Raw genomic sequence first — 24,376 nt, forward strand, 5'->3', positions numbered from 1 at the left:
AGTTACATCCTGGATTAATTAGCAGGGTAAACCATATACAGAGTTTAACTGTTTAGTGGTTAAGAGCCTGGGCTAGGGTGTCTTTGGAAAAAAAGTTAAGCTCTCATGGTGCTTCTTAAGGCAGGTCCCTACCCCCACCCCACCTCCAGCGCCTCTGCGAGGAAGGACAGACGCAGCCACAGCAAGCATCTTCCCCGGGGGAATGAGCAGAGACGCTTCTCTCTCGCAGCCTTCTCTTCCGCTCTAGGAACGGCAGCTCTTCTGCTGCTGTTAACCCTTGCAGAGCCGAGCGGCAGGAACCTCTTGGCTGCTCCGGGCAGAGCACAAAAAGAGGCGCAACGGGCACTGAATTTTATTGCGGGGGCCGAAGGTATCTCGGCCCCGTGGAGTTGGTGCCTGTGCGCCAGGGAGCATATAGGCTACCCCTTCCCTATCATGCAGTATCTTACATGGTTTGCAGAGTAAAGGGGGTGGGGTGGGAGAGGAAGAATTGATTCGTCCACTCTGCTAAAATATATGTGATTTTAATGTCAGCTGATCTTGCTTGAGATATGTTAAAACTGCGGTTATGTGACACTTGCCGGTATAGGGCGGTATGCAGATTAAATAAATACAATAAAAAGTGGGTGGGAACCCTTGAGGAACTAAGTAGAAGCATAAACTGATGAAATTGGCACGGTTGGGATTGCAGTATCTGGAGACACTCAGTTATCAGCACATGAAATCGACAGCAGAGTAGGTTGAACGGGGGGGGGGGCGAGGAACCCCACCAAAAGAATATATTGAAAGCAAGCAGAACCAGGTGCCTCGAAGCTTTTACAGCAGAAGGTGCCATTTACATTAGGATGAATTGTTTGATTGGAAAGCGCTTTGAAGCCTATGTGAGAAGTGGGGTGCCCCTCCAAAAAAACAAAATAAGGTATATCATGGCTCTACATAGTGACGTTCTGGCTCATCACACTGGGCTGTGGGTTGTAATCAGAGAGAGCACCAAAACAACAACAACAACAGATAAAGCTAAACACAAACACATGGCGAGGAAAACAACTGAACTCCGCAGCATTGGCTGTTTGGGTCCTTAGGGCACCTCCAGTCACCTTCATTTTTCACACTGCTTGTCAAGATGTGACCTTGCCTATCTATTGGGGCCGGGGAAACGCCAAGCCGATACTTCTGGGGTTGAATGACAAGTCCTCTCTTTTCCCCATTACTGGGAAGCGTTTGGAGAGCGTGGCGGGAGAGGACGGTCGTTCCCCCCCCCCCCGCCTCATGAAGCGGCTGCTTCCCGGCACCTGCTGTACAAAGTACAGGAGGGAAAGTCGTTGGGGGGGAGGAGCGTTTCAAACGGTCGTGTGAGGTGCTTGTGTACGACAATATATAACGGGCGCGGGGGGGAGAACGACGACCGTTACCTCCGCCGCCTCTCTCGCCCTGTTTTGAGGGCTGGGCTGAGGCGGAGGGAGCGGGAGGACGTTTCTTCAATGAATGGCGAAAGGCCGCCTACCCCCCTACCCCCTCCCGTCAGCGTCGCTGGCGGCAGCGGGCAGGTTGCCATGGCGACGGCGCTGATCCGGGGCTCCTCGCGGTAGTAACGGCAAAGCCTGGCAGCCCTCTGCTCTCTGCCAAACACTCGCTGCTGCTGGTGCTGCTGCTGCTGCGGAGCAAAGAGGCGAGGGGGAAAGAGCGCCGTCTGCAGAAGAAAGCCCGCCTGCCTGCCTGCCTTCCCGCCCGCCGGCAGGGACTCGAGCGAGGTACGGTGCGGCGCCCTTCGCCCCGTCAGGCCCCCCACTCCCCCTATTTCGCAGAGTCTGTCAGCTCTGTCTGCTTTATTACTGCACCAGTATCTTGTCTCCTCGCGAAACGGGGCTGCTGCTTCTGTTGGGGGGGGGGGAGCGGTTGAGGAAACAGCCCTGTCTGAGGAGGAGGCTCCTTCAACGTACAACCTGACACAGCCTCTCGTGCACTTTCTGTTGGTCGTCGAGGGTCAAACTCGTAGGGTCGCGGTGGGGCGGCAGCCCTCCCCTCGGAAATAAATGTGACTAAGGCTAGGAGTGGGTGTGGGGAAGATGAAGCCTTTGTTGGATAGAAGTGAGGAAAGTTTTGTTTTTGTGGGGAGTTAAAAGGCTGTAGCTCAAGAGAGGTGGGGTGGGTGAGTGTACTCGCAGCCCCTCTCTGAAATCAGTGGCAGAACAGGAGCTGGGCTCCATTGCAAATTTGCTTTTCCTCAGGTGTATCGAAAAGTCTACACAGGGGTGGCTTGTCCAGGTTTATTGGAAGCGATGGTTGAACGGGAGCGTAAGGTCCGTTGTTGCTTGCTTTCTTTTTTTACTGTCCCTCCCAGAAGGGTGGGGAGGATGAAAGTGGTCCACCTTCAGTTGTGCACTTCCAGCCCCTTGACGACGGGGGTCACTTTTTTTCTGATAGGGTTATAACAAGTTGATTTGCTGTCCTTGCAATGATTTTAAAGATACCAGGGGAGTGATGCTGACGGGTTTGGTGCCATTTTCATTGCCTGCAACTGGTGGACCTCGCTTCTCTCCTTTCTGTTGGGAGCTATCTTCGTTTCTATATTTAAACATCCATGCCGGGGTAAGTTAGCGATAGACTGTCAAATGGGGGGGGGGCATGTTTTCCTCCTGGACGTTCTCTTCTGTATCTGGTTTGACTTTTGACCTTATGAAAACTGTATTGTGGTTGGAAGTGAACTGTTTAATCAAAACACACACAGATATCAAAGGCTGAAACGTCATGTGCCCTATTACTCTGTTAAGTTCTTGGGATTAAATATACACTTAAACCCATTTGGGAAGTTTATGTGAAATACCCTGTTATGCATAAATTTAATTTTTATTTTAAAAAGGATGAAGTCAAATAGCTGTTTAGTTCTGACAAACCAGGAGGAAATAACTTTGCCACCTGGAAAGTGAAATGGCTGGGTTATTTGTTCAGTGACAAAAGGGAGCAAAAACAGGAATGATTTACAACTTTCTACAAGTTTGCAGTGTGTTAGTTCTGATAATACAGTTAACATTAATTTCTAACATCACTACTGTTTTACTCCTGAGAAAATCCCAGAGTGCTTAATACTGGAAGCCAACTGGAAATGAATAATTTAATACTTCACTGGATCATATACCAAGTAGTTTTACATTACTGTGATCATTTATGACATGGTTCAGTGGTACTATGATTTAGGACAAGGGCAGCCATCTTTCTGCTCTCCAGCTATTGTTAGACTCCAAATCCCATCAGCCTCAGCCAGCATGATAAATGATCTTCACTGATGGGAAGTGTAGTGCAACAAATATCTGGATAGCACTTCATTGGCAACTCTTGATTTTGTTGTTGTTGTTGTTTAGTCGTTTAGTCATGTCCAACTCTTCGTGACCCCATGGACCAGAGCATGCCAGGCACTTCTGTCTTCCACTGCCTCCCGCAGTTTGGTCAGACTCATGTTTGTAGCTTCGAGAACGCTGTCCAACCATCTCGTCCTCTGTCGTCCCCTTCTCCTTCTGCCCTCCATCTTTCCCAACATCAGGGTCTTTTCCAGGGAGTCTTCTCTTCTCATGAAGTGGCCAAAGTATTGGAGTCTCAGCTTCAGGATCTGTCCTTCCAGTGAGCACTCAGGGCTGATTTTCCTTTAGGGGAGTTTTATTGGACCAGAATAAAATTTTACCAGTTACATACTTGAATATTTGGATGCATGTGGTAGATATAATATAGAAGAAGACAGCATGGGAGAAAAAGGATAGCTAATAGCAAATATCAACCGAAGAACCAGAATTCTGTTCATTATCCAAGGCAAGAAATATATAATAATATATTTGTCAGAATTCCTTTATCTTTAAAGGTTGTGTGACAACAAGCATCAGTTCAGCAACTGAAGCTTTTTATAGCATGGAAATTATTAATGATGTAATATTTCACCTGTTGAATTTTGTTTGTCACTTGGGTATTAGAGGCTCTAATAGCGCTCTAATTTAGAGCCTTATCCTCACTCCTAAAAGTTGGCAACTAAGATTTCTTTAGCAGTTAGTAGCATGAGCATCAGCTAAGCAGTGGAGTCCTATATATGTACTTAAAAGTACTAATTAGAAGTAACCCCGTATTGTGTCCAGTTGGACTTTTTCCAGATAGATGTTTATAGAATTGTGGCTTAAGGGTTTATCTGTTTCAATGAGATGTCAATCCTAAGTGAGTTTTCTTATGAAATAATTATTAGGGTTTGTACATGAGTACACCCCAGTTTAAAGATGTCACATCCTTCCTTTAAATACGTATGAAATTATGACTGCTGAAATACTGATCAGTGAGAGAACAAAATACACTTGGTAAGATTGGTTTTGTGTTGTAGCATGCTCTATGTCAATGATAATGTTCTTTAATTGTCCATCATATGCACTTGGCTTGTTGATAAAGCTATTTCCTTTCCAGTGCGCTTTGTTTTTATGTAACATTGTGATACCTTTTGTGTTTGTAAAATTCATTGCAACAATGACCTGTGTTAGTATTGTATCACAAAAGGCCATGATGTTGCTAGACCTTTTCCTAAAAGTGATATTAAACAGAATGTGCATATATGGATGGTGAAAAAACAGCTCAGTGTATGTTTTTTCACTAAACCATGGCCCTCACCATCTGCATGACACAAATAAAGGAAAACATAGGGACCTAATAAAAATTCATATTTAAAAACACAAAAGAAAGTCACAGTCTCCCCTTTCATATCACAGCAGCCCAATTCTGTGCTTCTTCATCCAAATATAATTTTCCTCGAGTTCAATGGCAGCTTACTCAAAAGTAAGTGTGCACAGGATTGCAACCTACTATACTGTAATAATTATATAGAGTAATATCTCTGAAAGCTCTGTTGGTCTTAAAAGCAAGCATGATGAAAACCCAGAAAGAAAATGAAGCAAACCTTCAGTGATATCATTATAAGCTTATATGTTATTGCTTGCATGTGTATAATAATTCATGCTTATGTGAATAAAAGCAGATATTACATATATGGTAAAATTGCTAGTTGATATCAAGAGCCGTATACAGTATGTAGGATTGTCCAATACTTTTTCAAGCTATAAGAACAATATGGTGCTCAGAATGTACCTAGTATCTGTACTTCACATTATTGTACACTATCTATATCTTTTAGGACACAAGTAAAATATCCATCTTATCCATGATCTTCTGAAATGTCTTTCTATACCCTCTTGACCCCATCCACCTGACAATCTGTTTGGGTGAAGAGAAGAAGGCATGGCTTTGAAATGTCAGTAAGAAAGATGTAAAGTAGCTGTTAGAAATACAGTATCCTCCTGAAGAAGGTACCCTCCTGGGTACCTGCCAGAAGCGACTTCAGACACATATTCAGACACTTACCAATGACCCCCTAGAGACTGTGATTTCATTGTTGCTATGGCGCACTGATGGGACCTAGCAGTAGGTGTCTCAGGAAAATCTCCTGTGGCCATTATAGACATTCTGAAGAGTAGTTACTTCTACCTATTTATTTATTTATTTATTTATTAAGTCAACGATGCTGCAGCAACAAGCTATTGATATACAACTGCATCATAAGGTATTTTTCAAATAGGACACAGAATCAGCTTGTGTCCCTGTTTCAAAACACTGCTCTGTTCTGATTTCATGTCTGAAACCATTTGTTCCTTGCTGAACACCAGATGTGTCTTAAATTTAGTGGCATCTCATATTTTAAGGAAATGGCCCTTAATGAAAAACATCACTGTTCCAGAAGAGTTCCATATTTCAGAAAATTACATCTCTACAGAACATCAAGCTCACAGTGTCTCTCATTTTTGATATTTTGATCTGATAAACGTAATGAAAAACAACAGAGTGCTTGACTAGTCTTGGCTATTTATGCTGCAATCCTCACTCCACTTACCTGGGAGTAGGCCTCATAGAATTCAGTAGGATTTACTTCTGAGTAGACATCGTTAGGCTGGTGCTGTTAACTCTGCTTTTTCTCAATAATTCCTGCCCAGAAACCACTGAGCTAGTTTATGCGCACAAATGAGAACATCCCACCTCTAGCCAAGAGGATAAACTGACCTGATATTTTGGTTGATTGGTGCTCACTGTTGGCCATTACCTAACAAAAAGGTGGGTTGCAACAGCAGCACTCCCACCATACACAGACATCTGTGTTTTTTGTTTTTGTTTTACCATGTAAGACCCCAAGATGCACGTTCTGGCTAGAGATGGGTCTTAGGTCTGAAAAGACTGAAACTACTGAATGTGATAAGCCACTTTAAGCAGCAGAGAAGTGGGATATATAAATAAATAAAATTAAATACAAATAGGGTAAAGAGTGGGTAGAACTTATTCTGGCTGGGCATTTGCCTCCATCAAGCTCCCCTGCAGTAGAGTTTATGTTTAGAAGAGATTGTTGAATATGTTATTCAGTCTTTAAGGTGTTTTTGCAGGACATGAGGTTATATGATACTAATATACTACATTCACAAGGGCAGGACAACCTAGTAAGTACCAGTAGTATAGGTGACTGGACAATTGGACTTCAAGAAGTTCCAGGATGCTCTGGAAAACCCGCAAGTGTGGAACACTATTGGCATTACCCTAGGATCTCAGAACAATAATCTGGTGCAGGTTTCACCCTGTAGTGTTCCCAGTTGGTGCTTATTCTGTTGGCTCCATTCACATACAGAGCAAGGAAAAGGAGCTGAAAAGAAAAATCCTTAAGAGGGAACACAGTCCTCCTTCATTAATAAAAAGCATGATATGGAGCATAGGCAGCAAAATTAATTTTGGCCTAGAGTGGCAATATAACTTGAGATAACTCTGTATGTTAGTGATATAAACCCCCACCTTCCTTGAAAGATGCATCTAGTTTTGGTGAACTCCATTTCTTTCAAGATTCATTTGATGCTTTTCCTGAGTTGGAAGCTCCAAATTTGCATCCAGTTTCACATTAAGTTAAATTTGGCAGCAGTGCTATGCATTAGAGCTGGCCTTCCTTTGTGTTTTCAAAGTTCTCATATCAGTGCAATGCAGGGAAATTAATTCCTGTGAAAATAAGCAAGTATGCATCCAGGGAAGAAAAGCAGTAGCCCATTATAACTCCTTGGGATCTCTTCAGAAGGGAATGCATGAGGCCACTGTGTGACAGATAGTGAATGGAATTGGGGGTGATATCTGTAAAAGATGATACAATCCTATCCATGCCTCTTTAGAAATATATCATTGAGTCCAATAGTGCTTAATCCCAGGTAAATGACTATAGGATTGCCACCAGAGGCAACAGTGGAAGAACTGATGTGCTGCATTACCTAACTGCTGGTTAAGAAAGGTGGTGTTTGCCACAAAACCACTTGGAAATCTAATCTTCCACACTATCAATTGTTTCAAAGTAGTAGGTGTGTGATTAATGAAGTGCAAGCAACACATAATACTTGGGGTGAGCAAAAAGCTCTGGGAGGCAGTGCTTTATGGTATCATAAACAATGTCCTCCCTTTGACCCTGGCTATTTGTGAACCATGGCTACATGTTTCCATGAGCCATCCTGTGCTATTGTTCTCTAGGTACCTCTTGTGGTGCACCTGCTTGTTACAGTGTCATTTGAATGTCATAGGATGATTAGATATGGCAACAGTCCTGCCTTTGAGCAGAGGTAGAGTTGCCAGCATTTTTCTGGCAGAACTGCTTTGCCTTTTCACAGTTGTGTAACCAGTAGAAATTTAACTGGCCAAGCTTTCCCCCTCACTGCATCTATGTGGTAGGAAAACCTTTTCCAGCGAAGTTAGTTTGTTACCCAACTGTTAATGGAATAGGAATCCCATTAAAAAGATTGTTAACCATAAGGAATTCCTTTAGACGATATTGTAGCTCCCTCCAATTCAGAAATGTAAATTCTTACATATTTATTAAATTTGTATATTTTGTTTACAGAGATTATATTTGACACTTCTGTTAGTGCATTCTAATATGATATTGTTCTTGACTATACATATATACTGTTCAGACTAAATTTAGCCATATATCCATTTTTTTACTCTAAATTTAGTCTTGTATTGTGACACAGTCATGCACAGAAAGAGGCTACTGCGTCTCAGTGATTGTGAGTCACTGCAGTCTTGTTAGTAAAATGCTATTAGGAAGGGACTGCCAAGAAGGCTTTTTTCAAATCATTCCCCTTATGTTATATGAATTATAAGTTATGCCTTCAGTGCATTTTTAACAGAAGATAATATAAATTGTCTATTCTGGGGAAGAAGTGGACATCTACATACAAATCACTGGATTGTTCAGGAAGGAGGAATGGGGCGGGGTGAAGAAGTGTACAGCTTTTCACAAGTAGTTTTAATACAAAATAAATGTTTACTGGTAAGATCAGAGATGTAGCCTTGAGAATGAAATTTGCACACGTATCTGCCAATATATCTCATGTCTTTCAACCCTTGTATGCCTATAATATTTCAAGGTTGACATGTAATTTCACACAATGTGATAGATATCACAGTATATTTAGATACCTGAGGCCAGAAGAAAATACACACCACTACACAACTATAAAATAGTAATCTACAACTGGGAAACTGTTTAACAATACTTTTCCACTGTCTTCCCTGCCTCCCTAAGATCTGAATCTCCTGCTTTTTCACATCCTTAATGCATTTATTTTGACTGAGTTCACTGGTTAAGAGTGTAAAAAAATGCTGATTCAGAAAGGCAGTTTCCCTGCCTTGAAAGTGTTATTTTATTTACACATGAGCAATATCAACTGAAGCAAAATTGAAGGAAATCCTATTCTAAGCCTGCAATCCTTTCAATTCGAAATAGTTCTGGGAGGATTGTGGTGAAATAAGTTTGATGATATTACAGGCTTTGGGAATGGGACATTAAAGAGAGAGAGTGAGAGAGCACATTCTGGTCATTCAAGTACTATACTGTGCACATGGTTGAGTCAAAATATCCACTACCAGGGAAAGAAATGTAAAATATATAACATGTGGTTAATAAACTGTGCACAAGATGAATATTACGCAAACACTAACCTCAGTGTCCAAAAAAGTTTTGAAAATGCTTTGCAAGCTTTTTGAGTTTAGAATATAACAAAAGGTGCTTATCAACAAAGGTCCCCATGTGACCCCCCCCCAATGCCCACCATTTTAATCAGGTGTGCCAACTTGAATAAAGTATTGTGGGGGCCCATGTAAGCCCCGCTTCACATAATCGATAACTTGATGCAGTGCACACACATCATATTCATGGGAATGCCCATCAACTTTGTGGGGGCCTGGCCTCCTCAAACATTTTATTGTGGATGCCAAAAACCCCATGGCCCCTAGGAGTTAGCTCCTATGATTTGAATAATATTTTCTTTCTAAAATCAGTTTTTCTTTGGTCAGTATGTGCTCCATGTTTTCAACAGTTAAATGAATCCTGTCCATAAAAATAACAATATTTTTTAAAGTGTGAACAGGAGTGAAATGGATTAGACTAGAAGATGTTTGCAGAAATGTCTAATCGATTTCTCTATTTGTAAAGAATGGTTTGTGTGGAGCTACATGATGCGCTGTTATGGGGTCTTAAGAAAATGGTTTCACTCTTGTGGTGCAAGAAGTATTATCCAATAAAACACGGAGACCTAACTGAATCTCAAATATAAATCATGGGATATTCTCTCTCCTACACCCTTGCCCTATTACACTTGTACAGTTATACAAAAGAGGTTATGAGGCCAGTCACCACTAGACCACTCAGGGTAAAGACCTCTACAGAAATTGGATGCTCTACAGAAATAATTGCCTCAGCAGATACAATTCCTTGAAGAGAAAAGGTTTCCGTCCTTTATGATTGAGACTCAATTAGATTTCCCTGTTTTACCAGAGAATACTCTGTGTACCACATAACCCTGTAAGAGTGAAACTAGCTTCCTGAACAGGGTTTTCTTTATAACTTGCCTTTCTGTTCAGCCCAACACTCCTATGAAAATGAGCTGCTAGTTCCCTTTTTAAAAAGCTAATTGGAATTTGATCCATGGTGTTAAGAACAGTCTGGAGTTTTTCTAGTATAGCTGTTTTTAAATAACTTGCAGTATTCAGCCTTAAAAAATAGTGAACACTAAAGATTACAGCAATAACCTTTCTGCAGTTTGCCATCAGTTGGATGCCTTTCAGACCCCACATAGAAATGGAATCATTGTATATTTCACATAGTGAATTTATAGATGTGTTTGAGGGTGTAGAATAATGGCTTTTTCAGGCACAATACAATGTCAACACAGGAGTATTAAATGGTTCATTTAGATGATACTGAATTGCAGAGTCCTTCAGACTTGAAGCCTTGCCAAAAGAGCTGCCACAATTCAAGAATTCATAATGATTTCACCAATCTCTTGCCTGTCGTGTTGCTTCACTCCAAATTATGAAAGTGAGCACCATTTCTATAGCACAACCAACTCTGCAGAACACTGATGGAATAAGCAGGATGTCCTTCCCGTTTCATACTGATATTGTTGCACGCCACCCCAATCTCTGAGTGGTGGGATATTCCAGAGGTTCCAGGCACTTACACGGGGTTCAGTTTACTTGGAATGAGCGACAGCAGAGACTGTGGTGTCTTTATGGTATATGGTTTATTTACACATACTGTATATACAATCTCCCATAGCCACAACTGTAGATTCAAGCAGAAATCAAGCGTGGCTCTCATTCTCTGGCTTCTGTCTGTGTCTAGCCCAGCTTTCAGCTCTCACACACTACTCTGACTTTTATCTTTCTCACTACCAGCCAGATGAGGGAAGAGGCCCACCCATTTGCCCTCTGGCACAGAGCAATTTCCTTTGTCAGACTAACAATCATACTTAGGTGGTAACTATGACCCTTGCCTGGCTAATTCAGCAATGGAATCCTCCATTAGATTTTAACACTTGCTGTATCCAGGACCTCAGGAATTAGAAGGGACTCTGGCATCATATAGTCTGACTCCCCAAACTCACACAACAATATTATGAAGCATGGAGTGACAGAGTGCAGACCAACATTTAACAGCATTTTAAATTGGAGTTTATGCTTTAATTTTTTTTAAGTTTAAAGCCATCTAATCTAGCGGCCATCATCCATATATTGCAGAAGGGAATTACATTGTTTAACTTCTTTCTTCTTTGTTGCTCACTCATAGCCAAGTAAGATTGTCTTCCATGAATATGGTCTTAAGTGACTGTGTCTGTAAGTGACTGTGGAGGCCAATTCTGGATCCACACATCCTTCCACATTGGGACATAGGTTTCCGGGTGGGAGTTGATCATGGTGAGGATTTGTCAAGCGTGCCTTCCTCTTAGCACATTTCTCCCTTTCATCCTGAGTTTGTACTTCTTCAACGTCCATGAGGCCTTTGGTAGAGGCTATTGTCCAGTTGCAGCCCTAGCAAGCCAGTGTTTCCCAATTACCTGTGCTTATACTGCATTTTTAAAGATTTGCCTTGAGAGCGTCTTTAAACCTCCTTTGTTGTCCACTGGTATTTTGCTTCCCATTCTTAAATTGAGAATAGAGTAGTTGCTTTGGAAGATGATAATCAGGCATCTGAACAACATGGCCAGTCCAACAAAGTTGATGTTGAAGAATCATTGCTTTGACACTGGTAATCTTTGCTTCTACCAGTACACTGACATTAGTTTGCCTGTCTTCCCAAGGGATATGTAAAATTATTTGGAGACACCATTGATGGAATCTTCCGAGGAGTTGGAGATGGCATTTATAAATGGCCCATGTTTCACAAGTGTACAGTAAAGTTGGTGGTACAATAGTTTTGTAAATGAGCATTTTGGTTTCCCTGCAAATGTCTCAGTCCTCAAACACTGTGTGCTTCAATCGGGAGAAAACTGCACTCACAGAGCTCAGGCAACTATGTTTAACTATGAGCTGAGTGAAGAAATACTTCCTTTTGTCTGTTCTGAATTTTCATTCTGAGTCATGAGAAAGCGCAAAAAAAACTTATCCATCCATTCACACACCTCTTTCCTGACTCTCTTGTTTTCCGTTTATCCTAAACCTTAAAAGCACCAGATACAGCCCCTTGGTCATTGTGGTTGCCCCTTTCTCAGAGATGGCATGTCCCGTTCTACACTTGAGATGAAATCGAAGCTCCTGCCACCATCTACCTGCTCCTGCCACCACCTGCTCTGCTGCCCCCTGCTACATGCTGCCATCATTGGCACCGATTGATGTGATCTTGCCCAAAACTAGTAACTATGTCAGCAGCAGCAGGGCAGGTGTTTGTGGGGGAGGGGGTTTCTACCTACTGATGCAGTGGTGGTCTCACCAAATGGCTAGGCCGGCTCTGCCTTTTCTACAGTGTATTATATCTGCAATAGATGCTTAAGTGAGGTGCTTATGTTGGTGCTGGTTCATCTACCCCTATTTGGGGGCATTCAGACAATCACATTCTAGTCAAAGATACTTTTTGGCTTGGCTAGTGGAATCACCGGGTTCCTTGGCACTATATATAAAAATTAATCCTGTGAGGAACCTGGCCTTCAGTTGAACTAAGGAGTCCATTGTCTAATATCAAAGCATGTTTGCTAGAGTCAAAAGAACAGTCTGAGTTTACAATTGCAGTCAGTGTTCCTTCCCTACTGAACAAGACCATCACATTTCTGTACTGCAGAATATGTTCAGTCTAAGCAATGCAGTTTAAATTCTCCTGAAGCCTGAAAAATCCCACCACAGCATTAATTTGAGCACGGCAACACTCCAGCAATCCTAGGACTAGTGATGCAGCACTTTATTTTACCATCTTAGCTTTATCAGCTAATAATTTGTGATGAATTTTAATTGTTCTCAGAAAGTACTTGCATCTGATCCCAATTTTAAGAAAGTATTCATTTACTAGGTAGGCCCTATTTGATATAAATGCCTTTTGCCAGAGGCTACACTGCACATTTGTGGTAATGGTAGATTATGACTGCACAAGCAAATAAAACATTTTTCTAATTAGTTTTCATGTTTTTGTGTGTCTCATGCAAACCAGTTACTGCTTTATCTTATTTCCGCACACGATTGTAGGCCACAGTTTGTGTACTAAAGCTTTGTCAGCATTCAGTATTCAAGTCTAGTTGTAAACCATATATTCATAAACTGTATCTGAATTAGCATGAAAATAAAATCAATGGGAGCTTTGCCATTGGCTTCAGTAGAGTGCAGACTACACCCTATGTCTGTTATGAACCTGGAATTATACACATTTATTTAAACAAATGTCATTCCTGAACTGGTATGCTGGTATAGCCATGCGGGGGGGGGGGGGATTTAGAAATGGTTGAAGTAAACTAAATTGAATTAATAGTTCAAACCTTCATGCAACATATCTCCTTCAAACCTTGAAAATCATTATATAGTATAAATTGGATTGCTATTTGAAACATGACACGTTTTTAATCTTGCCAATGAATTTTATTGGCTGAGAACTGCAGACCCTCCAAGTGTCCCTATTTTCCAGGCTCAGTACTGGATTTACAGAAGCCACCCTGGTTTCTGATTTGATCCTGGAATGTCCTGCTTTTCCTTAAAGGTAAAGGTAAAGGTACCCCTGCCCATACGGGCCAGTCGTGACCGACTCTAGGGTTGCGCGCTCATCTCGCTCAAGAGGCCGGGAGCCACGCCGTCCGAAGACACTTCCGGGTCACGTGGCCAGCGTGACAAAGCTGCAGCTGGCGAGCCAGCACCAGCACCGCACACGGAAACGCCGTTTACCTTCCCGCTATAAAGCGGTACCTATTTATCTACTTGTACTTAGGGGTGCTTTCGAACTGCTAAGTGGGCAGGAGCTGGGACCGAAAGACGGGAGCTCACCCCGCTGTGGGGATTCGAACCGCCGACCTTACGATCAGCAAGTCCTAGGCACTGAGGTTTTACCCACAGCGCCACCCGCGTCCCTTGCTTTTCCTTAGGATATCCCTATTTTTATCACATAAATGTTGGAGTGTATGGTAGGACCTTCGTATTTTCATTGAAGAAAAGTTGGAGGTAATTGAGTTATGTGACCCCTGAGTCAAGGAGATAAGTAACTATAGAACCTTTAGAAGATATCTGAAGGCAGCCCTTCCTATTTTCATCAGAGAAAGGTGGAGGGTATGGAACTGAATGCTTGCAAAGGTACAGTGATACTAATATGCCTATTTCTTTTCGTGTTGGGATAATGTGGGACCCAAACACACACCTCAATGAGGGACTAGTGACAAAGTTGAAAGAAGATGCTTTCTTGAACTCAGAAGTGCTAATTATATCTGAGAAGCTGGAAGCTGAAGAGGACTTCCTTTGAGGAGGGGGTTTCCTTACTCTGCTTTTAATATAATTTTTATATGGCTCTTCCTTCATCTTGAGTATTTTTATGTTACTGTATAAAATAATATTTCAGGTTCCCAAATTTGATGAAAAAGGCAATATCAATGATGTATAAGGTGTAGCTTTTGTTTAGTGAACTGCAGATTAATTTTACCCTTATGAGAAACTGCCCGTTTCTGACAAGACCATCAGAAAGTCATATTGATTGGAATTTTTGTTAACCAAAATATCTTTATGTACCATGAAATGTCAGTTTCAATACACTTAGCATTAACACCCAAAGTGGTGTTAATAGCAATAGTTTGATCCATCGGGTAAGGGAAAGCAAAGGCATTGCTGACCATATCACCAAACTTGTTATCCATGCACCACAGACCATAGAAAATGGTGTGTTCTGCCAGTTCAGGCCCCATCAGATTTGTTTTAATATTTCAGTAACCTAGCAATATTAAGTATTTTTGACACAGTAATAAAATGTAACACTTCTGCTGTACACACTGCTGATGCTGCATTCTTCCATGTGCATTATATTTTGGGTGCTCTTTTGAAGGCATTAAAAAAAACCTTTACTGTTTTCTGCCAGTAAGAATCTGTTTATCATGCGAAGAATGTATAAGGCCATTTTCCTTCTGACTATGAACCAAAAGCAGATCAATATGCCATGTCCTGTAACTTTAGTGCAATGTGACACATTGATTAAAACTGACAGGGAAATGCCTATTGTTGAAAGCTGACTAAAGCTAGCAGAAAATGTGGCATGAAACAGGTTGAGCAAGCACTTGCTGCTAGGAATGTGTATATACAAGCATCAGGTTGAGTAAAGCAGCTTTAAAAGTTAGCAACACAGTGTGTTTTTTTCTTCTGAATCAGATAAGACTTTTGAACATGAATGCAGCAATCTCCATGTGCCCCAAACATATCAGACTTTGCTTTTTATAGGCTTGGACTAAGGAGGTGTGTATCATCTAAAAACAGAGGGTTCCCCCTTTTTTATTTAGAACCATTGGTTAATTTGTATTAATCAGTTAGACATTTGAAACCATCAACTAAGATTGCTTTAATTGGGTGATAGTCCTAACTTAAATGTAGTCCCATGACTGTTTCAATTGTCAGTGGTGCTTCTGATTACAGAGTTGAAGATGTAGGTGAACATCAAGATAATTGTATCCAGAGATTATTACTGACACAATAGTTGTTGCACGATTTCTCCCTGAAAGGGGGCTTTTTTCAATCATGGCACCAAAAAACCACACATTTTGGAGTGCCATGTAAGATTGCAGCGCCCCCCCCCCCGTGCTTTTTTGGGGGGGATCATAGTGCAAAACTGAGCAAGATGGCCACCATTCTCTCGCAAGAAAAATTTGGTTGTCCCATTTTTCCCAGGACATTTGCAAGGTATGGCTTAGCAGCATGGCACATATGTATGGGATATATGTATGTGTGTTTATTTAAAGTACTTATACTCTGCATTTCAGGATAGGCCTCTCCAGGCAGCCTACAAAAAATTATCCAAAATTTCCATCTTACTATTTAAATCCAGCTCTTAAATGCACTTCATTCTCAGCAAACTCATGGGAAAGAAGGGGTTATTGGTTATGAGGTGATTCTGTGCTGGAAGAATATACTTTTTGGCACTTATTGAAAATGACTGGTTCTGCTATCTTAAACAACAGGGTTTTCTGCCAGGCGTAAGAGAAACAGCCATGGAAGTTGGAGAATGACTCCTGTCCTGCACTTACTGTACCTTGGGGAGCTTCCAGATTTATGAATTTGTTTATTGCAATTTATATAGTCAGACCTCCTGAATCCATGTCACATCAAGAGAGTGGAAAATGTAATGGGTCAGAAAGGGGAGGGGAGCATGTAGTCCGGGGTGCCTGTTATGGTTGTCAATTCCACAGCTCCAATTGACCCATGTGCTGGTCTGCCACAGACACACATATTACAAGACGCAGCTCTAGATGAAAGAACCTATTGTAAATGAATTGTTTTGTTTTGCAGATAGCAATGAGACTGGGATATCATCTAAAGAAGTGGCTGCCCACATGAGGAATCTTCTAAAGTTGTTCTTTAGTCCCTGCCCCATATCCATTCGGGGTCTGTGGTAAGACTTAGATTGCAAAATACAGTACTGATGGCATTAGGCACTTACTCTTTTTTATTTTTTTAAAGTTGTAATCTTCAGCAGGATACATGTTGGAGATTTCAAAACAGATATGATGCACATATTTTAGAATGGTGCACAAGTAAAGCCCTTCTGGAGATCTTAAATATAATAAATGATATAATTGGAAGGAATAAAGCATTAAATCCAAAGCAAATGTTACTTGGTTGTTCACAAGGAACTGTTAATGATGTAGACCTAGAACTCATACAATGTTATTAATAGCAATGAAACTAGTAATATTGGGTAATTGAAAATCTAATAGACCATATATAATGTAGTGGTATGTGAAAATCTGGAATATAGTTATTTTCAGTAAGTTAACATATTATAAAAGGTGTAAGAAATGATGTGCTAAGAAATTTATCAAAGTAAGTAGTTTGTTTATAAATTACTAGAACTTGAAATTTCAAGATAATTGTCAATCATATGTTTGGGTTAACTTAATTTAAACTGTTTTAGATTCTTTCCTTTCCTTTTTCACAATTGATTGAGCTGCTGATCATTGATATTCTCTTAGTTATTTACTTATCACCTAGAATTATAAGCATCAGCTTATGTAAATATTATATATAAATATAATGTGAATCTATATGAAACTATTAAATGAATATTTTAAACTCATATACCATAGGTTTTTTTTAAAAAAAAAAAATCTCCGGAGCACAATTTCTGTTCTCATCCTGAAGCAAAGTTCTTAACCCAAGGTAATATTTCTGGGTTAGCAGAGTCTGTAACCTGAAACGCATGTAACCTGAAGCGTATGTAACCCGAGGTACCACTGTATAAGTTTGCTGGATACAACCCTATGTTTGCTTGCTTTCATTTACCCACCTCAGCTCCATTACCTTTTCCTAAGCAGTCTTTAAACAGAAATCAAATAATAGCAACAACAACAACTAGGGAGACATGGGTAGAAATACCTGCTCAGCCTTGGGACAGCTAACTGGTTACCTTGATCTAGTCACCTCTTCTCAGCCTAACCTTACTCTGAAAGTTGTTATGAGACTGAAAGAGCAAAACCTTGAAAAATAAGTAGCTAAAATATAAAATGGAACATCTTTAACTGAATTCATGTATTTATTTTTCTTCCCCTTTACAGAAACTACATATTATATGGAAGCTATGTATATGAAAGACACTGAAGAAAAAAGCAGATAGTCCTAGTAAGAGGTTGAAAATTATGACTGTTGGTACTCCTCCCATCCCTGATTGATTTGAGTACTGTGGTAATCTGAAAGGAACTCTAAACATCTTTCTTTTCATAAAGAAAGAAAGACAAAGCAACAGCCTTTGTCTGACATCACCACAAGTCTAAAGCACATTGAAAAGAAATGACCAGCCTACTTCCAGAAGATACTGTGGAGTCCCAGGGCTCAGATGAGCTTGAATGCAAAATCTGTTACAACCGCTATAACTTGAGACAGAGAAAACCTAAAGTACTGGAGTGTTGCCACAGAGTATGTGCCAAATGTCTTTGCAAGATCATAGATTTTGGGGATTCTCCTCAGGGAGTCATTGTTTGCCCATTCTGTAGGTTTGAAACATGCCTGCCCGATGATGAGGTCAGTAGTCTTCCTGATGACAACAATATCCTTGTAAATTTGGCTTATGGAGGCAAGGTGAAGAAGTGCCTACCAGACAATCCCACAGAACTCCTGCTGACTCCCAAAAGGCTGGCCTCTCTCGTTAGCCCCTCTCACACTTCCTCCAACTGTCTGGTTATAACTATCATGGAGGTTCAGAGAGAGAGCCCTCCGACCCTGAACTCAACCCCTGTTGTGGAATTCTACAGGCCCACAAGCTTTGACTCTGTTGCATCTGTGCCTCATCACTGGACGGTGTGGAACTGTACATCCTTGCTCTTCCAGACTTCAATTCGAGTCCTAGTTTGGTTGCTAGGCTTGCTATATTTTAGTTCCTTGCCTTTAGGGATCTACTTACTGGTATCAAAGAAAGTCACCCTTGGGGTAGTCTTTGTCAGTCTTGTTCCCTCGAGTCTTGTTATTCTCATGGTTTATGGCTTTTGCCAGTGTATATGTCATGAGTTTCTGGACTGTATGTCTTCTTAATAGCAATTGCAACGAAACATGTGAAATTGCCATAGATGTAGCACTGTTAACTTAAATTTCTTGTTTGTATTTTTTATTTTTATCCTTCAAGGAAAATAGGAGTGCTGACAAGTTTTGTGGTCCTTTTATTATTTAAAGGGTAATTGAATGGTTGGTTTCTTCTGCTCTAGCCTGTTTTACCAATGAATAAACAAATATCATTTTTTTAAAGTCTAAGCAATAGAAAGAGGGTGAGGCAAGTACAACCACCTAACTGGGTGCCTGATCCTATGCTGCAGTAATATTTTTATTTTCAATAGATTATTCATATAAGAGAACAGTTAAGATTACTGGAGTCATTTCAGAAGAAATGCCTGTTAATATTCTAAACTGTCTCTTATTTACGTTGGTGAGTAACGTTGCTCTGGGATTTAATCAGCTGTGACCCTCTACTGATTAAGTCCCACTGAAACGGGGCAAGAACAGAGATCTAACAATAATTGGACATTTCATCGGTGCCTCTGATCTTTAACATGCACAAAGAAAATAGGTGCTACCATCACATCAGAACTTTTTGCCAGGCTTCCAGACAGTGAAAGAGACTGAGGAATGGATGGTTGCTTTTAACTAACCGAATAGGTAGGAAATTGTAAAGGAGACATACGCGCCACAACAATACATGGATGTATCTTTGTTCACTGTTAACATTTCTTCTCAAATATGTTTTCGATTAAAAGCGTTACAAAGCCTTACCTGTGACTATCTTCTGCATGCAGAAATATGAAGAGCTGCTATTTTCCTTGTGCAAGAAAAATCCAGCTGCATCCTGAAGAGTCTGTTCCTTGTGTGGTGACCTGTTTAGTATGCCCATAGCTTGTGCACAGTCTTACACAACCAATCACATTTCTTATTCTGCCACTTGTGGACCTCTGGATTGCAGTTGTGGTGTTGTAATATGCATAAGCTAAAATAATAATAATAAACAGATAGAGGGTTGTTATAAAGTGCTTAGGTTGGTTTAAACTAAGCTTTCCCTAGAAAACAGGTTGGAAGAGGATCACAGCCTTGCCTACTTAACCTAATAATTTTGAACTTCTTTTTATGAGGCAATACAAACCTCATGGATTATACAATCGAAACCAAATCTCGTTATAGCAATTAAAACTGTGGTTTCAGTTTTGCAACATAGTCTCACTTCTGTTTACATCCAAGATAAATGACGTATTCAAGTGTGAAAATGCATTAAGCTGTATAATTGTTTGCCCTATTTTTTTATTTTAAGTAAGCCAAATGATATTAACATTTAGAAATCTTTAAGGACTTCATAAGAGGCATATAATTTTGGGGATGACATGCAGCATGTCATGGAAGGAGAAAAGGCAAGTAGTGCATAATAGCTGATGCAGGAAATAACTGGTGGGATTCAATTTACAAGTCCCATTAGGACTCTCTCCCCCCCAAAAAACCCCTTTATTTTACAAAAGAAAGCACTCAAAGCACATCTAAAGAAGTGTTACTTTTGTCCATTACTAATGGCTTGCATTGAAAACTTAATATTTCATAGAATGATCTGTTACTACTACTTTAAAGTGCTTGCAACAAGGCATGGGTAGTGGCATGGCCAGCACCAGTAAACCGCAAAGTGTAACTAATTTGTGACTCCATCAGATATGAAAAAGTCCATCTAAGAAAATATATGTTTTATAGTGTCTGTAACATTTGTATAATTTGTTTGTGTGCATACATGTTACAAGAATTTATATATTTGTAGGGAATTCACATTCAAAATTGTCCAAGCTGTACTATCTCCTAATAAATGAGTTCTTGACGTAGGATGGAATGTAGGTATAAATGTGTATCATTTCTGTACATGACTGTGTACTGTGCTTGTCATCATCCCTGATGTTTCTATCAGTCTGTGTTTAACCTGTATGTTTTTTTAAGATCTGCTATGGATGTAGTACACATACTTTTTATGTTTTAACACATGTCAAATGTTTATAATGTCTACTCAGAAATAATACTTGATATTTGTAACTCATTTCAAGTGCTCAAAGTCTTCACATAGCCTTACAACAACTCTTTATTGCCAGCACTATTACAGTATTATATTGCAGATTGGGGAAACAGGCAGAAGCTGAGAAAATAACGACATGCCTAAGACCACCTCATCACCTTGTTATTATAGTTCTCCTCTCATTCTGCCCCAAATAGTTCCTGAAGCATTGTTTTTGAATACATAACAGTATCAGCATTCCTTTCTACAAACTGCATAACTAGTTTTGAATAGCAGAATGAGTCAAAAGCCCTTCCCTTTCAATTTCATGACATCTCATGGGATGGCCTTTGGATTGTGTAAACAAACAAATCTGAAGGCAGAGGTGTGTTCAGATGCTCCTGTCATGAGATGCTAAAGTAGTCTTTCTCCAGCATCATAATCGTAGACACTGTGCAGGTGAGACATACAGTGATATGGGATCGAAATAGAGAGAAGGGAGTAAAATATTCTCTGTGCACTGAAGTCAGAAGTCTGATAATATGAATGTGAGTATAAGGGGGAATGCTCAGAATCCTTGATATACTGCATAGTCTTAAATATTTTGCCACCTATGACAGAATAGTGTTGCCATAGTTGCCACTGCAATACCAGCCTGATGACATACTCTGAAATTGCAGTGAACACTTGACAGAGCAAGCCTTGTTTGAGTTTATCACTCTGTAACTGCAACATGAAGTCATGAGTTGGGTGCGTAACACAACCACCAGAGATCCAGCATCAGAGATGGAGTTTTGGTTTCAACTCGCATCACCTCAAGCACAATTCTGCCTCCGTTATTAAATGCTTCTTATAATTGTAATGTATTTCTTCCATTGCACTCATGCATCATCCACCTTTGGGTGCATACAGACATACCTTACAGGAGCCAGATTGTTTTTTTCTGCTGCGGAATAAGCTTGGCTCCTCCCCGGACCATACATCTATGATTCCAAATGCAGCACAGATCCAGTCAAATTTTAGAATCAAAAAGGAAAACTCAGGTGCCTGGAATCTTAATCTAGTCGAATGTTTCTGCTGTCTTTTATGTAAATAAGAAAAAGAGCCAAACCATTTTTTCTTGACATGAAACATCATTCTGTGTAGGGGTGGCGGGTGTAGCTTCAAAATTAAAGGATAACCCTTCAAAACTGCGCAACAAGCATTGTGTTAGCAGGGGCCATGTGACATGAGATGCCAATGGTATTGAACCCAGTCATATAAAACAACAGAGTCAAAGTATCTGATCTGGTCCAGCTCTACTTCAGATGGCCTTAGTCTACTTGCCAGTCTCTCAACTGCCTGGTTTATTGTTCAAATGTCTTGGTAGTTTGTTTTTCAGAAGTTTGTTCCTAGAGGGGCCAATTAGAAACAGAAAAGGGAAGGAGGAAGAAAGGCGTTGGAGGGCAAAAGAAAGAAGACACAAACGGTAAGAAACAAAAAAGGAATGAAAAAGCAACTTGTTTCGATTTCAATATCTGCCTTCTGGGTCCTTGTTATGAAAAGGGAAATAAATTGGTATGTAGTAGAAAGTCATTATTTAAAATATAAATAAAAATTATTGGTGGAGGAAGCTCATGTGTATTTACAATAACAAAGATCCCACTCCCACATAAGTGACTGATGGACAAAACTGAGATGCGGTGAAATGTGCCTTAGGTCAGATTGGATGTCACCAGTTGAGTTCTTCCCACAACACTGTACAAAAGAATTATACTCTACTCAAGTACGGAAAATGGTGCACATCTTAGCTGGAAGTCTAGGAAAAAATTGAAGGGCAACAACATTGTGAATGTGAGTAGCTTTTTGCTACTCCTTGTAGCACTGTGGAAGAGCAGGGTATCTATCTATCTATCATCCATCTATCTATGTAACTGTAGCATATTTTTTCTCTTGGTCATGTGTAGTGTATTTCCATCAACTGTGCTGATGTCATTATGACAGATTGAATAGAACTTAGCAAAAATGGAAGTAGAGAATTCATTGTATCCAGTCCTTCAGCTATGACAATTTATGTATTCTGCCACAATCTGAGTGTTTTTGCAATTAGCATTAAAATGCTGGAGAATTTTCATGAGGATTTTTTAAAAAGAAAATTTGCAAATTGCTGCCGAAATGTGGAGAACCAAATTTAAGATTGGAGAAATGAGAAGTTGATAGACCCTTCCATCCCCAGTTAGAACAAAGGTGAAGGGAAGTTAGAAAACAAATAATGTTTATTTTCATTTATTAACATACTTTGTAGCTCATGCCATCAATATAAATTTATATTTCCTGGGCAGCTAGTAATAAACAAAAGTCCTTTAAAAAATGCAAGCAAACTAAAAACAACAGTTCATTCCAACAGATATTAAAATCAAAGCAATCCAAATTAAAAATGTTATCATTGGCTTTATGTTGACAGTTTCTGTGTGCATCTATCAATTTTTTAAAAAAAAACCCCACAATAATTCTTGTATCCCATCATTCCTCCTGGGACCCATGATGGCGTATATGGTGCTCACCAATATTTTATCCTCACAATATATATAGGTGAAGTAGGTAAGGCTGAGAGATTATGACTGATCCGACAACTCCTAGCAAGCTTCATGGCTTGGTGGGGATTTGAGCCTTAATCTTGCCAGTTAATGTCCAACACTAACCACCACTCCACACTGGCTAATAAGTCAACCAAGCATTGGCTTCCAGACAGCAGACCATATGCTTGCCGTGCATCTGGAAGATCCCTGACATGTCCTTGTTTTTGGGTGTCAAAATGGTGGCTGGGGCGGGGCAGGGGGCAAAATGTCAGGGAAAACCTGGTTGTCTGTTTTGGGTGGAAGTTCCCCCCAAAAAGCTCAACAATTTGGGTAGGTTTTTTTAAAAAAGCTGAACACCTGCGGGTGTCAGGAATCTTACTTTTTGAAATATGGCAACCCTAGCAGACCATTGTCCTATGATCCTTCTGCCCATACTTGCTTTTCTTGTTAAAGTCCCTTGCAACCCATCCTTCTATTTTTGACTGTAGCAGGGAAACAGAAATGAATAGTCCCGATGTGTAACCTTAGTGGCAGACTTCAGAAAGAGAGCTCTCAGCAAGGGAAACTAGCAGCAGCTCAAGCTGTGCTCCCTTTAAATGATTCCCCCGCCCCTGGCTGGTTGACATTTAATCAAACTGAAAAGGAGGGGGAGAGCCTCTTACCTCCTACCTTGACTGACTTGAGGCTTGATTGTGCAAAATTGAGGAAATCATAGGAAACTGCAGGTGGTCAATGCAACAGAAAATCAGAACCTGCTTAAGCAGATTCACCTGGCAACTTTCAAAATGCTTAGCTATTATGAGCAGCAACACAAGACACTAACTTCCTCCCAAAAGGTAAGCTTTGGCCAGGGGTCCAATTGGTGGAGCACAGGTTTTTCATATAAAAAGAGCCCTGCTGGGTCAAGCCAAAGGCCCTTCTAGTCCAGCATCCTATTTTCACAGTGGTCAACCAGATGCCTATGGGAAGTCTACAAGCAGGACTTGTGCTGTCCAGCAACAAGCCTTCAACTTTTAGTAGTTATTTTTAAAAGATCTTGGTTGAAATAGGACTGGGACTTATCTTTATTGGAGACCCTGGAAAGTTTCTGCTGCAAATAACAATGGCCAGGGCAGGCAGGCAGGGGGACAGGTAGGTGTATAGGAGAGCCAGTGTGGTGTAGTGGTTAAGAGCGGTAGACTCGTAATGTGGGGAACTGGGTTCGGGTCTCCGCTCCTCCACATGCAGCTGCTGGGTGACCTTGGGCCAGTCACACTTATTTGAAGTCTCTCAGCCCCACTCA

General features: G+C 40.6%; 1 protein-coding gene across 3 annotated transcripts; it reads left to right on the forward strand.

Annotated features, from left to right (window-relative positions):
• The first annotated feature begins 1,435 nt into the window (after positions 1-1,435).
• On the forward strand, positions 1,436-20,380 carry RNF182 (ring finger protein 182). Of its 3 annotated transcripts, none has more exons than XM_083624079.1 (3): positions 1,436-1,751; positions 16,327-16,429; positions 17,592-20,380. In XM_083624079.1, exon 3 carries the CDS (start codon positions 17,824-17,826, stop codon positions 18,559-18,561), a length of 738 nt encoding a protein of 245 aa, XP_083480205.1. In that variant the 5' UTR covers positions 1,436-1,751; positions 16,327-16,429; positions 17,592-17,823; the 3' UTR covers positions 18,562-20,380. The 3 variants fall into 3 exon arrangements, with proteins under 3 accessions (XP_083480205.1, XP_083480207.1, XP_083480206.1); XM_083624081.1 differs by having other exon boundaries at positions 16,327-16,422; XM_083624080.1 differs by lacking the exon at positions 1,436-1,751 and adding an exon at positions 2,565-2,589.
• Positions 20,381-24,376: the final 3,996 nt, after the last annotated feature.

The sequence above is a fragment of the Podarcis filfolensis genome (assembly GCF_964270895.1).
Source record: "Podarcis filfolensis genome assembly, chromosome: 7".
Lineage (NCBI taxonomy): Eukaryota > Metazoa > Chordata > Lepidosauria > Squamata > Lacertidae > Podarcis > Podarcis filfolensis.

Excerpts from the sequence above, each read along its gene's own strand:
- RNF182 (XM_083624079.1), top strand. The coding sequence starts at position 17,824 with ATGACCAGCCTACTTCCAGAAGATACTGTGGAGTCCCAGGGCTCAGAT.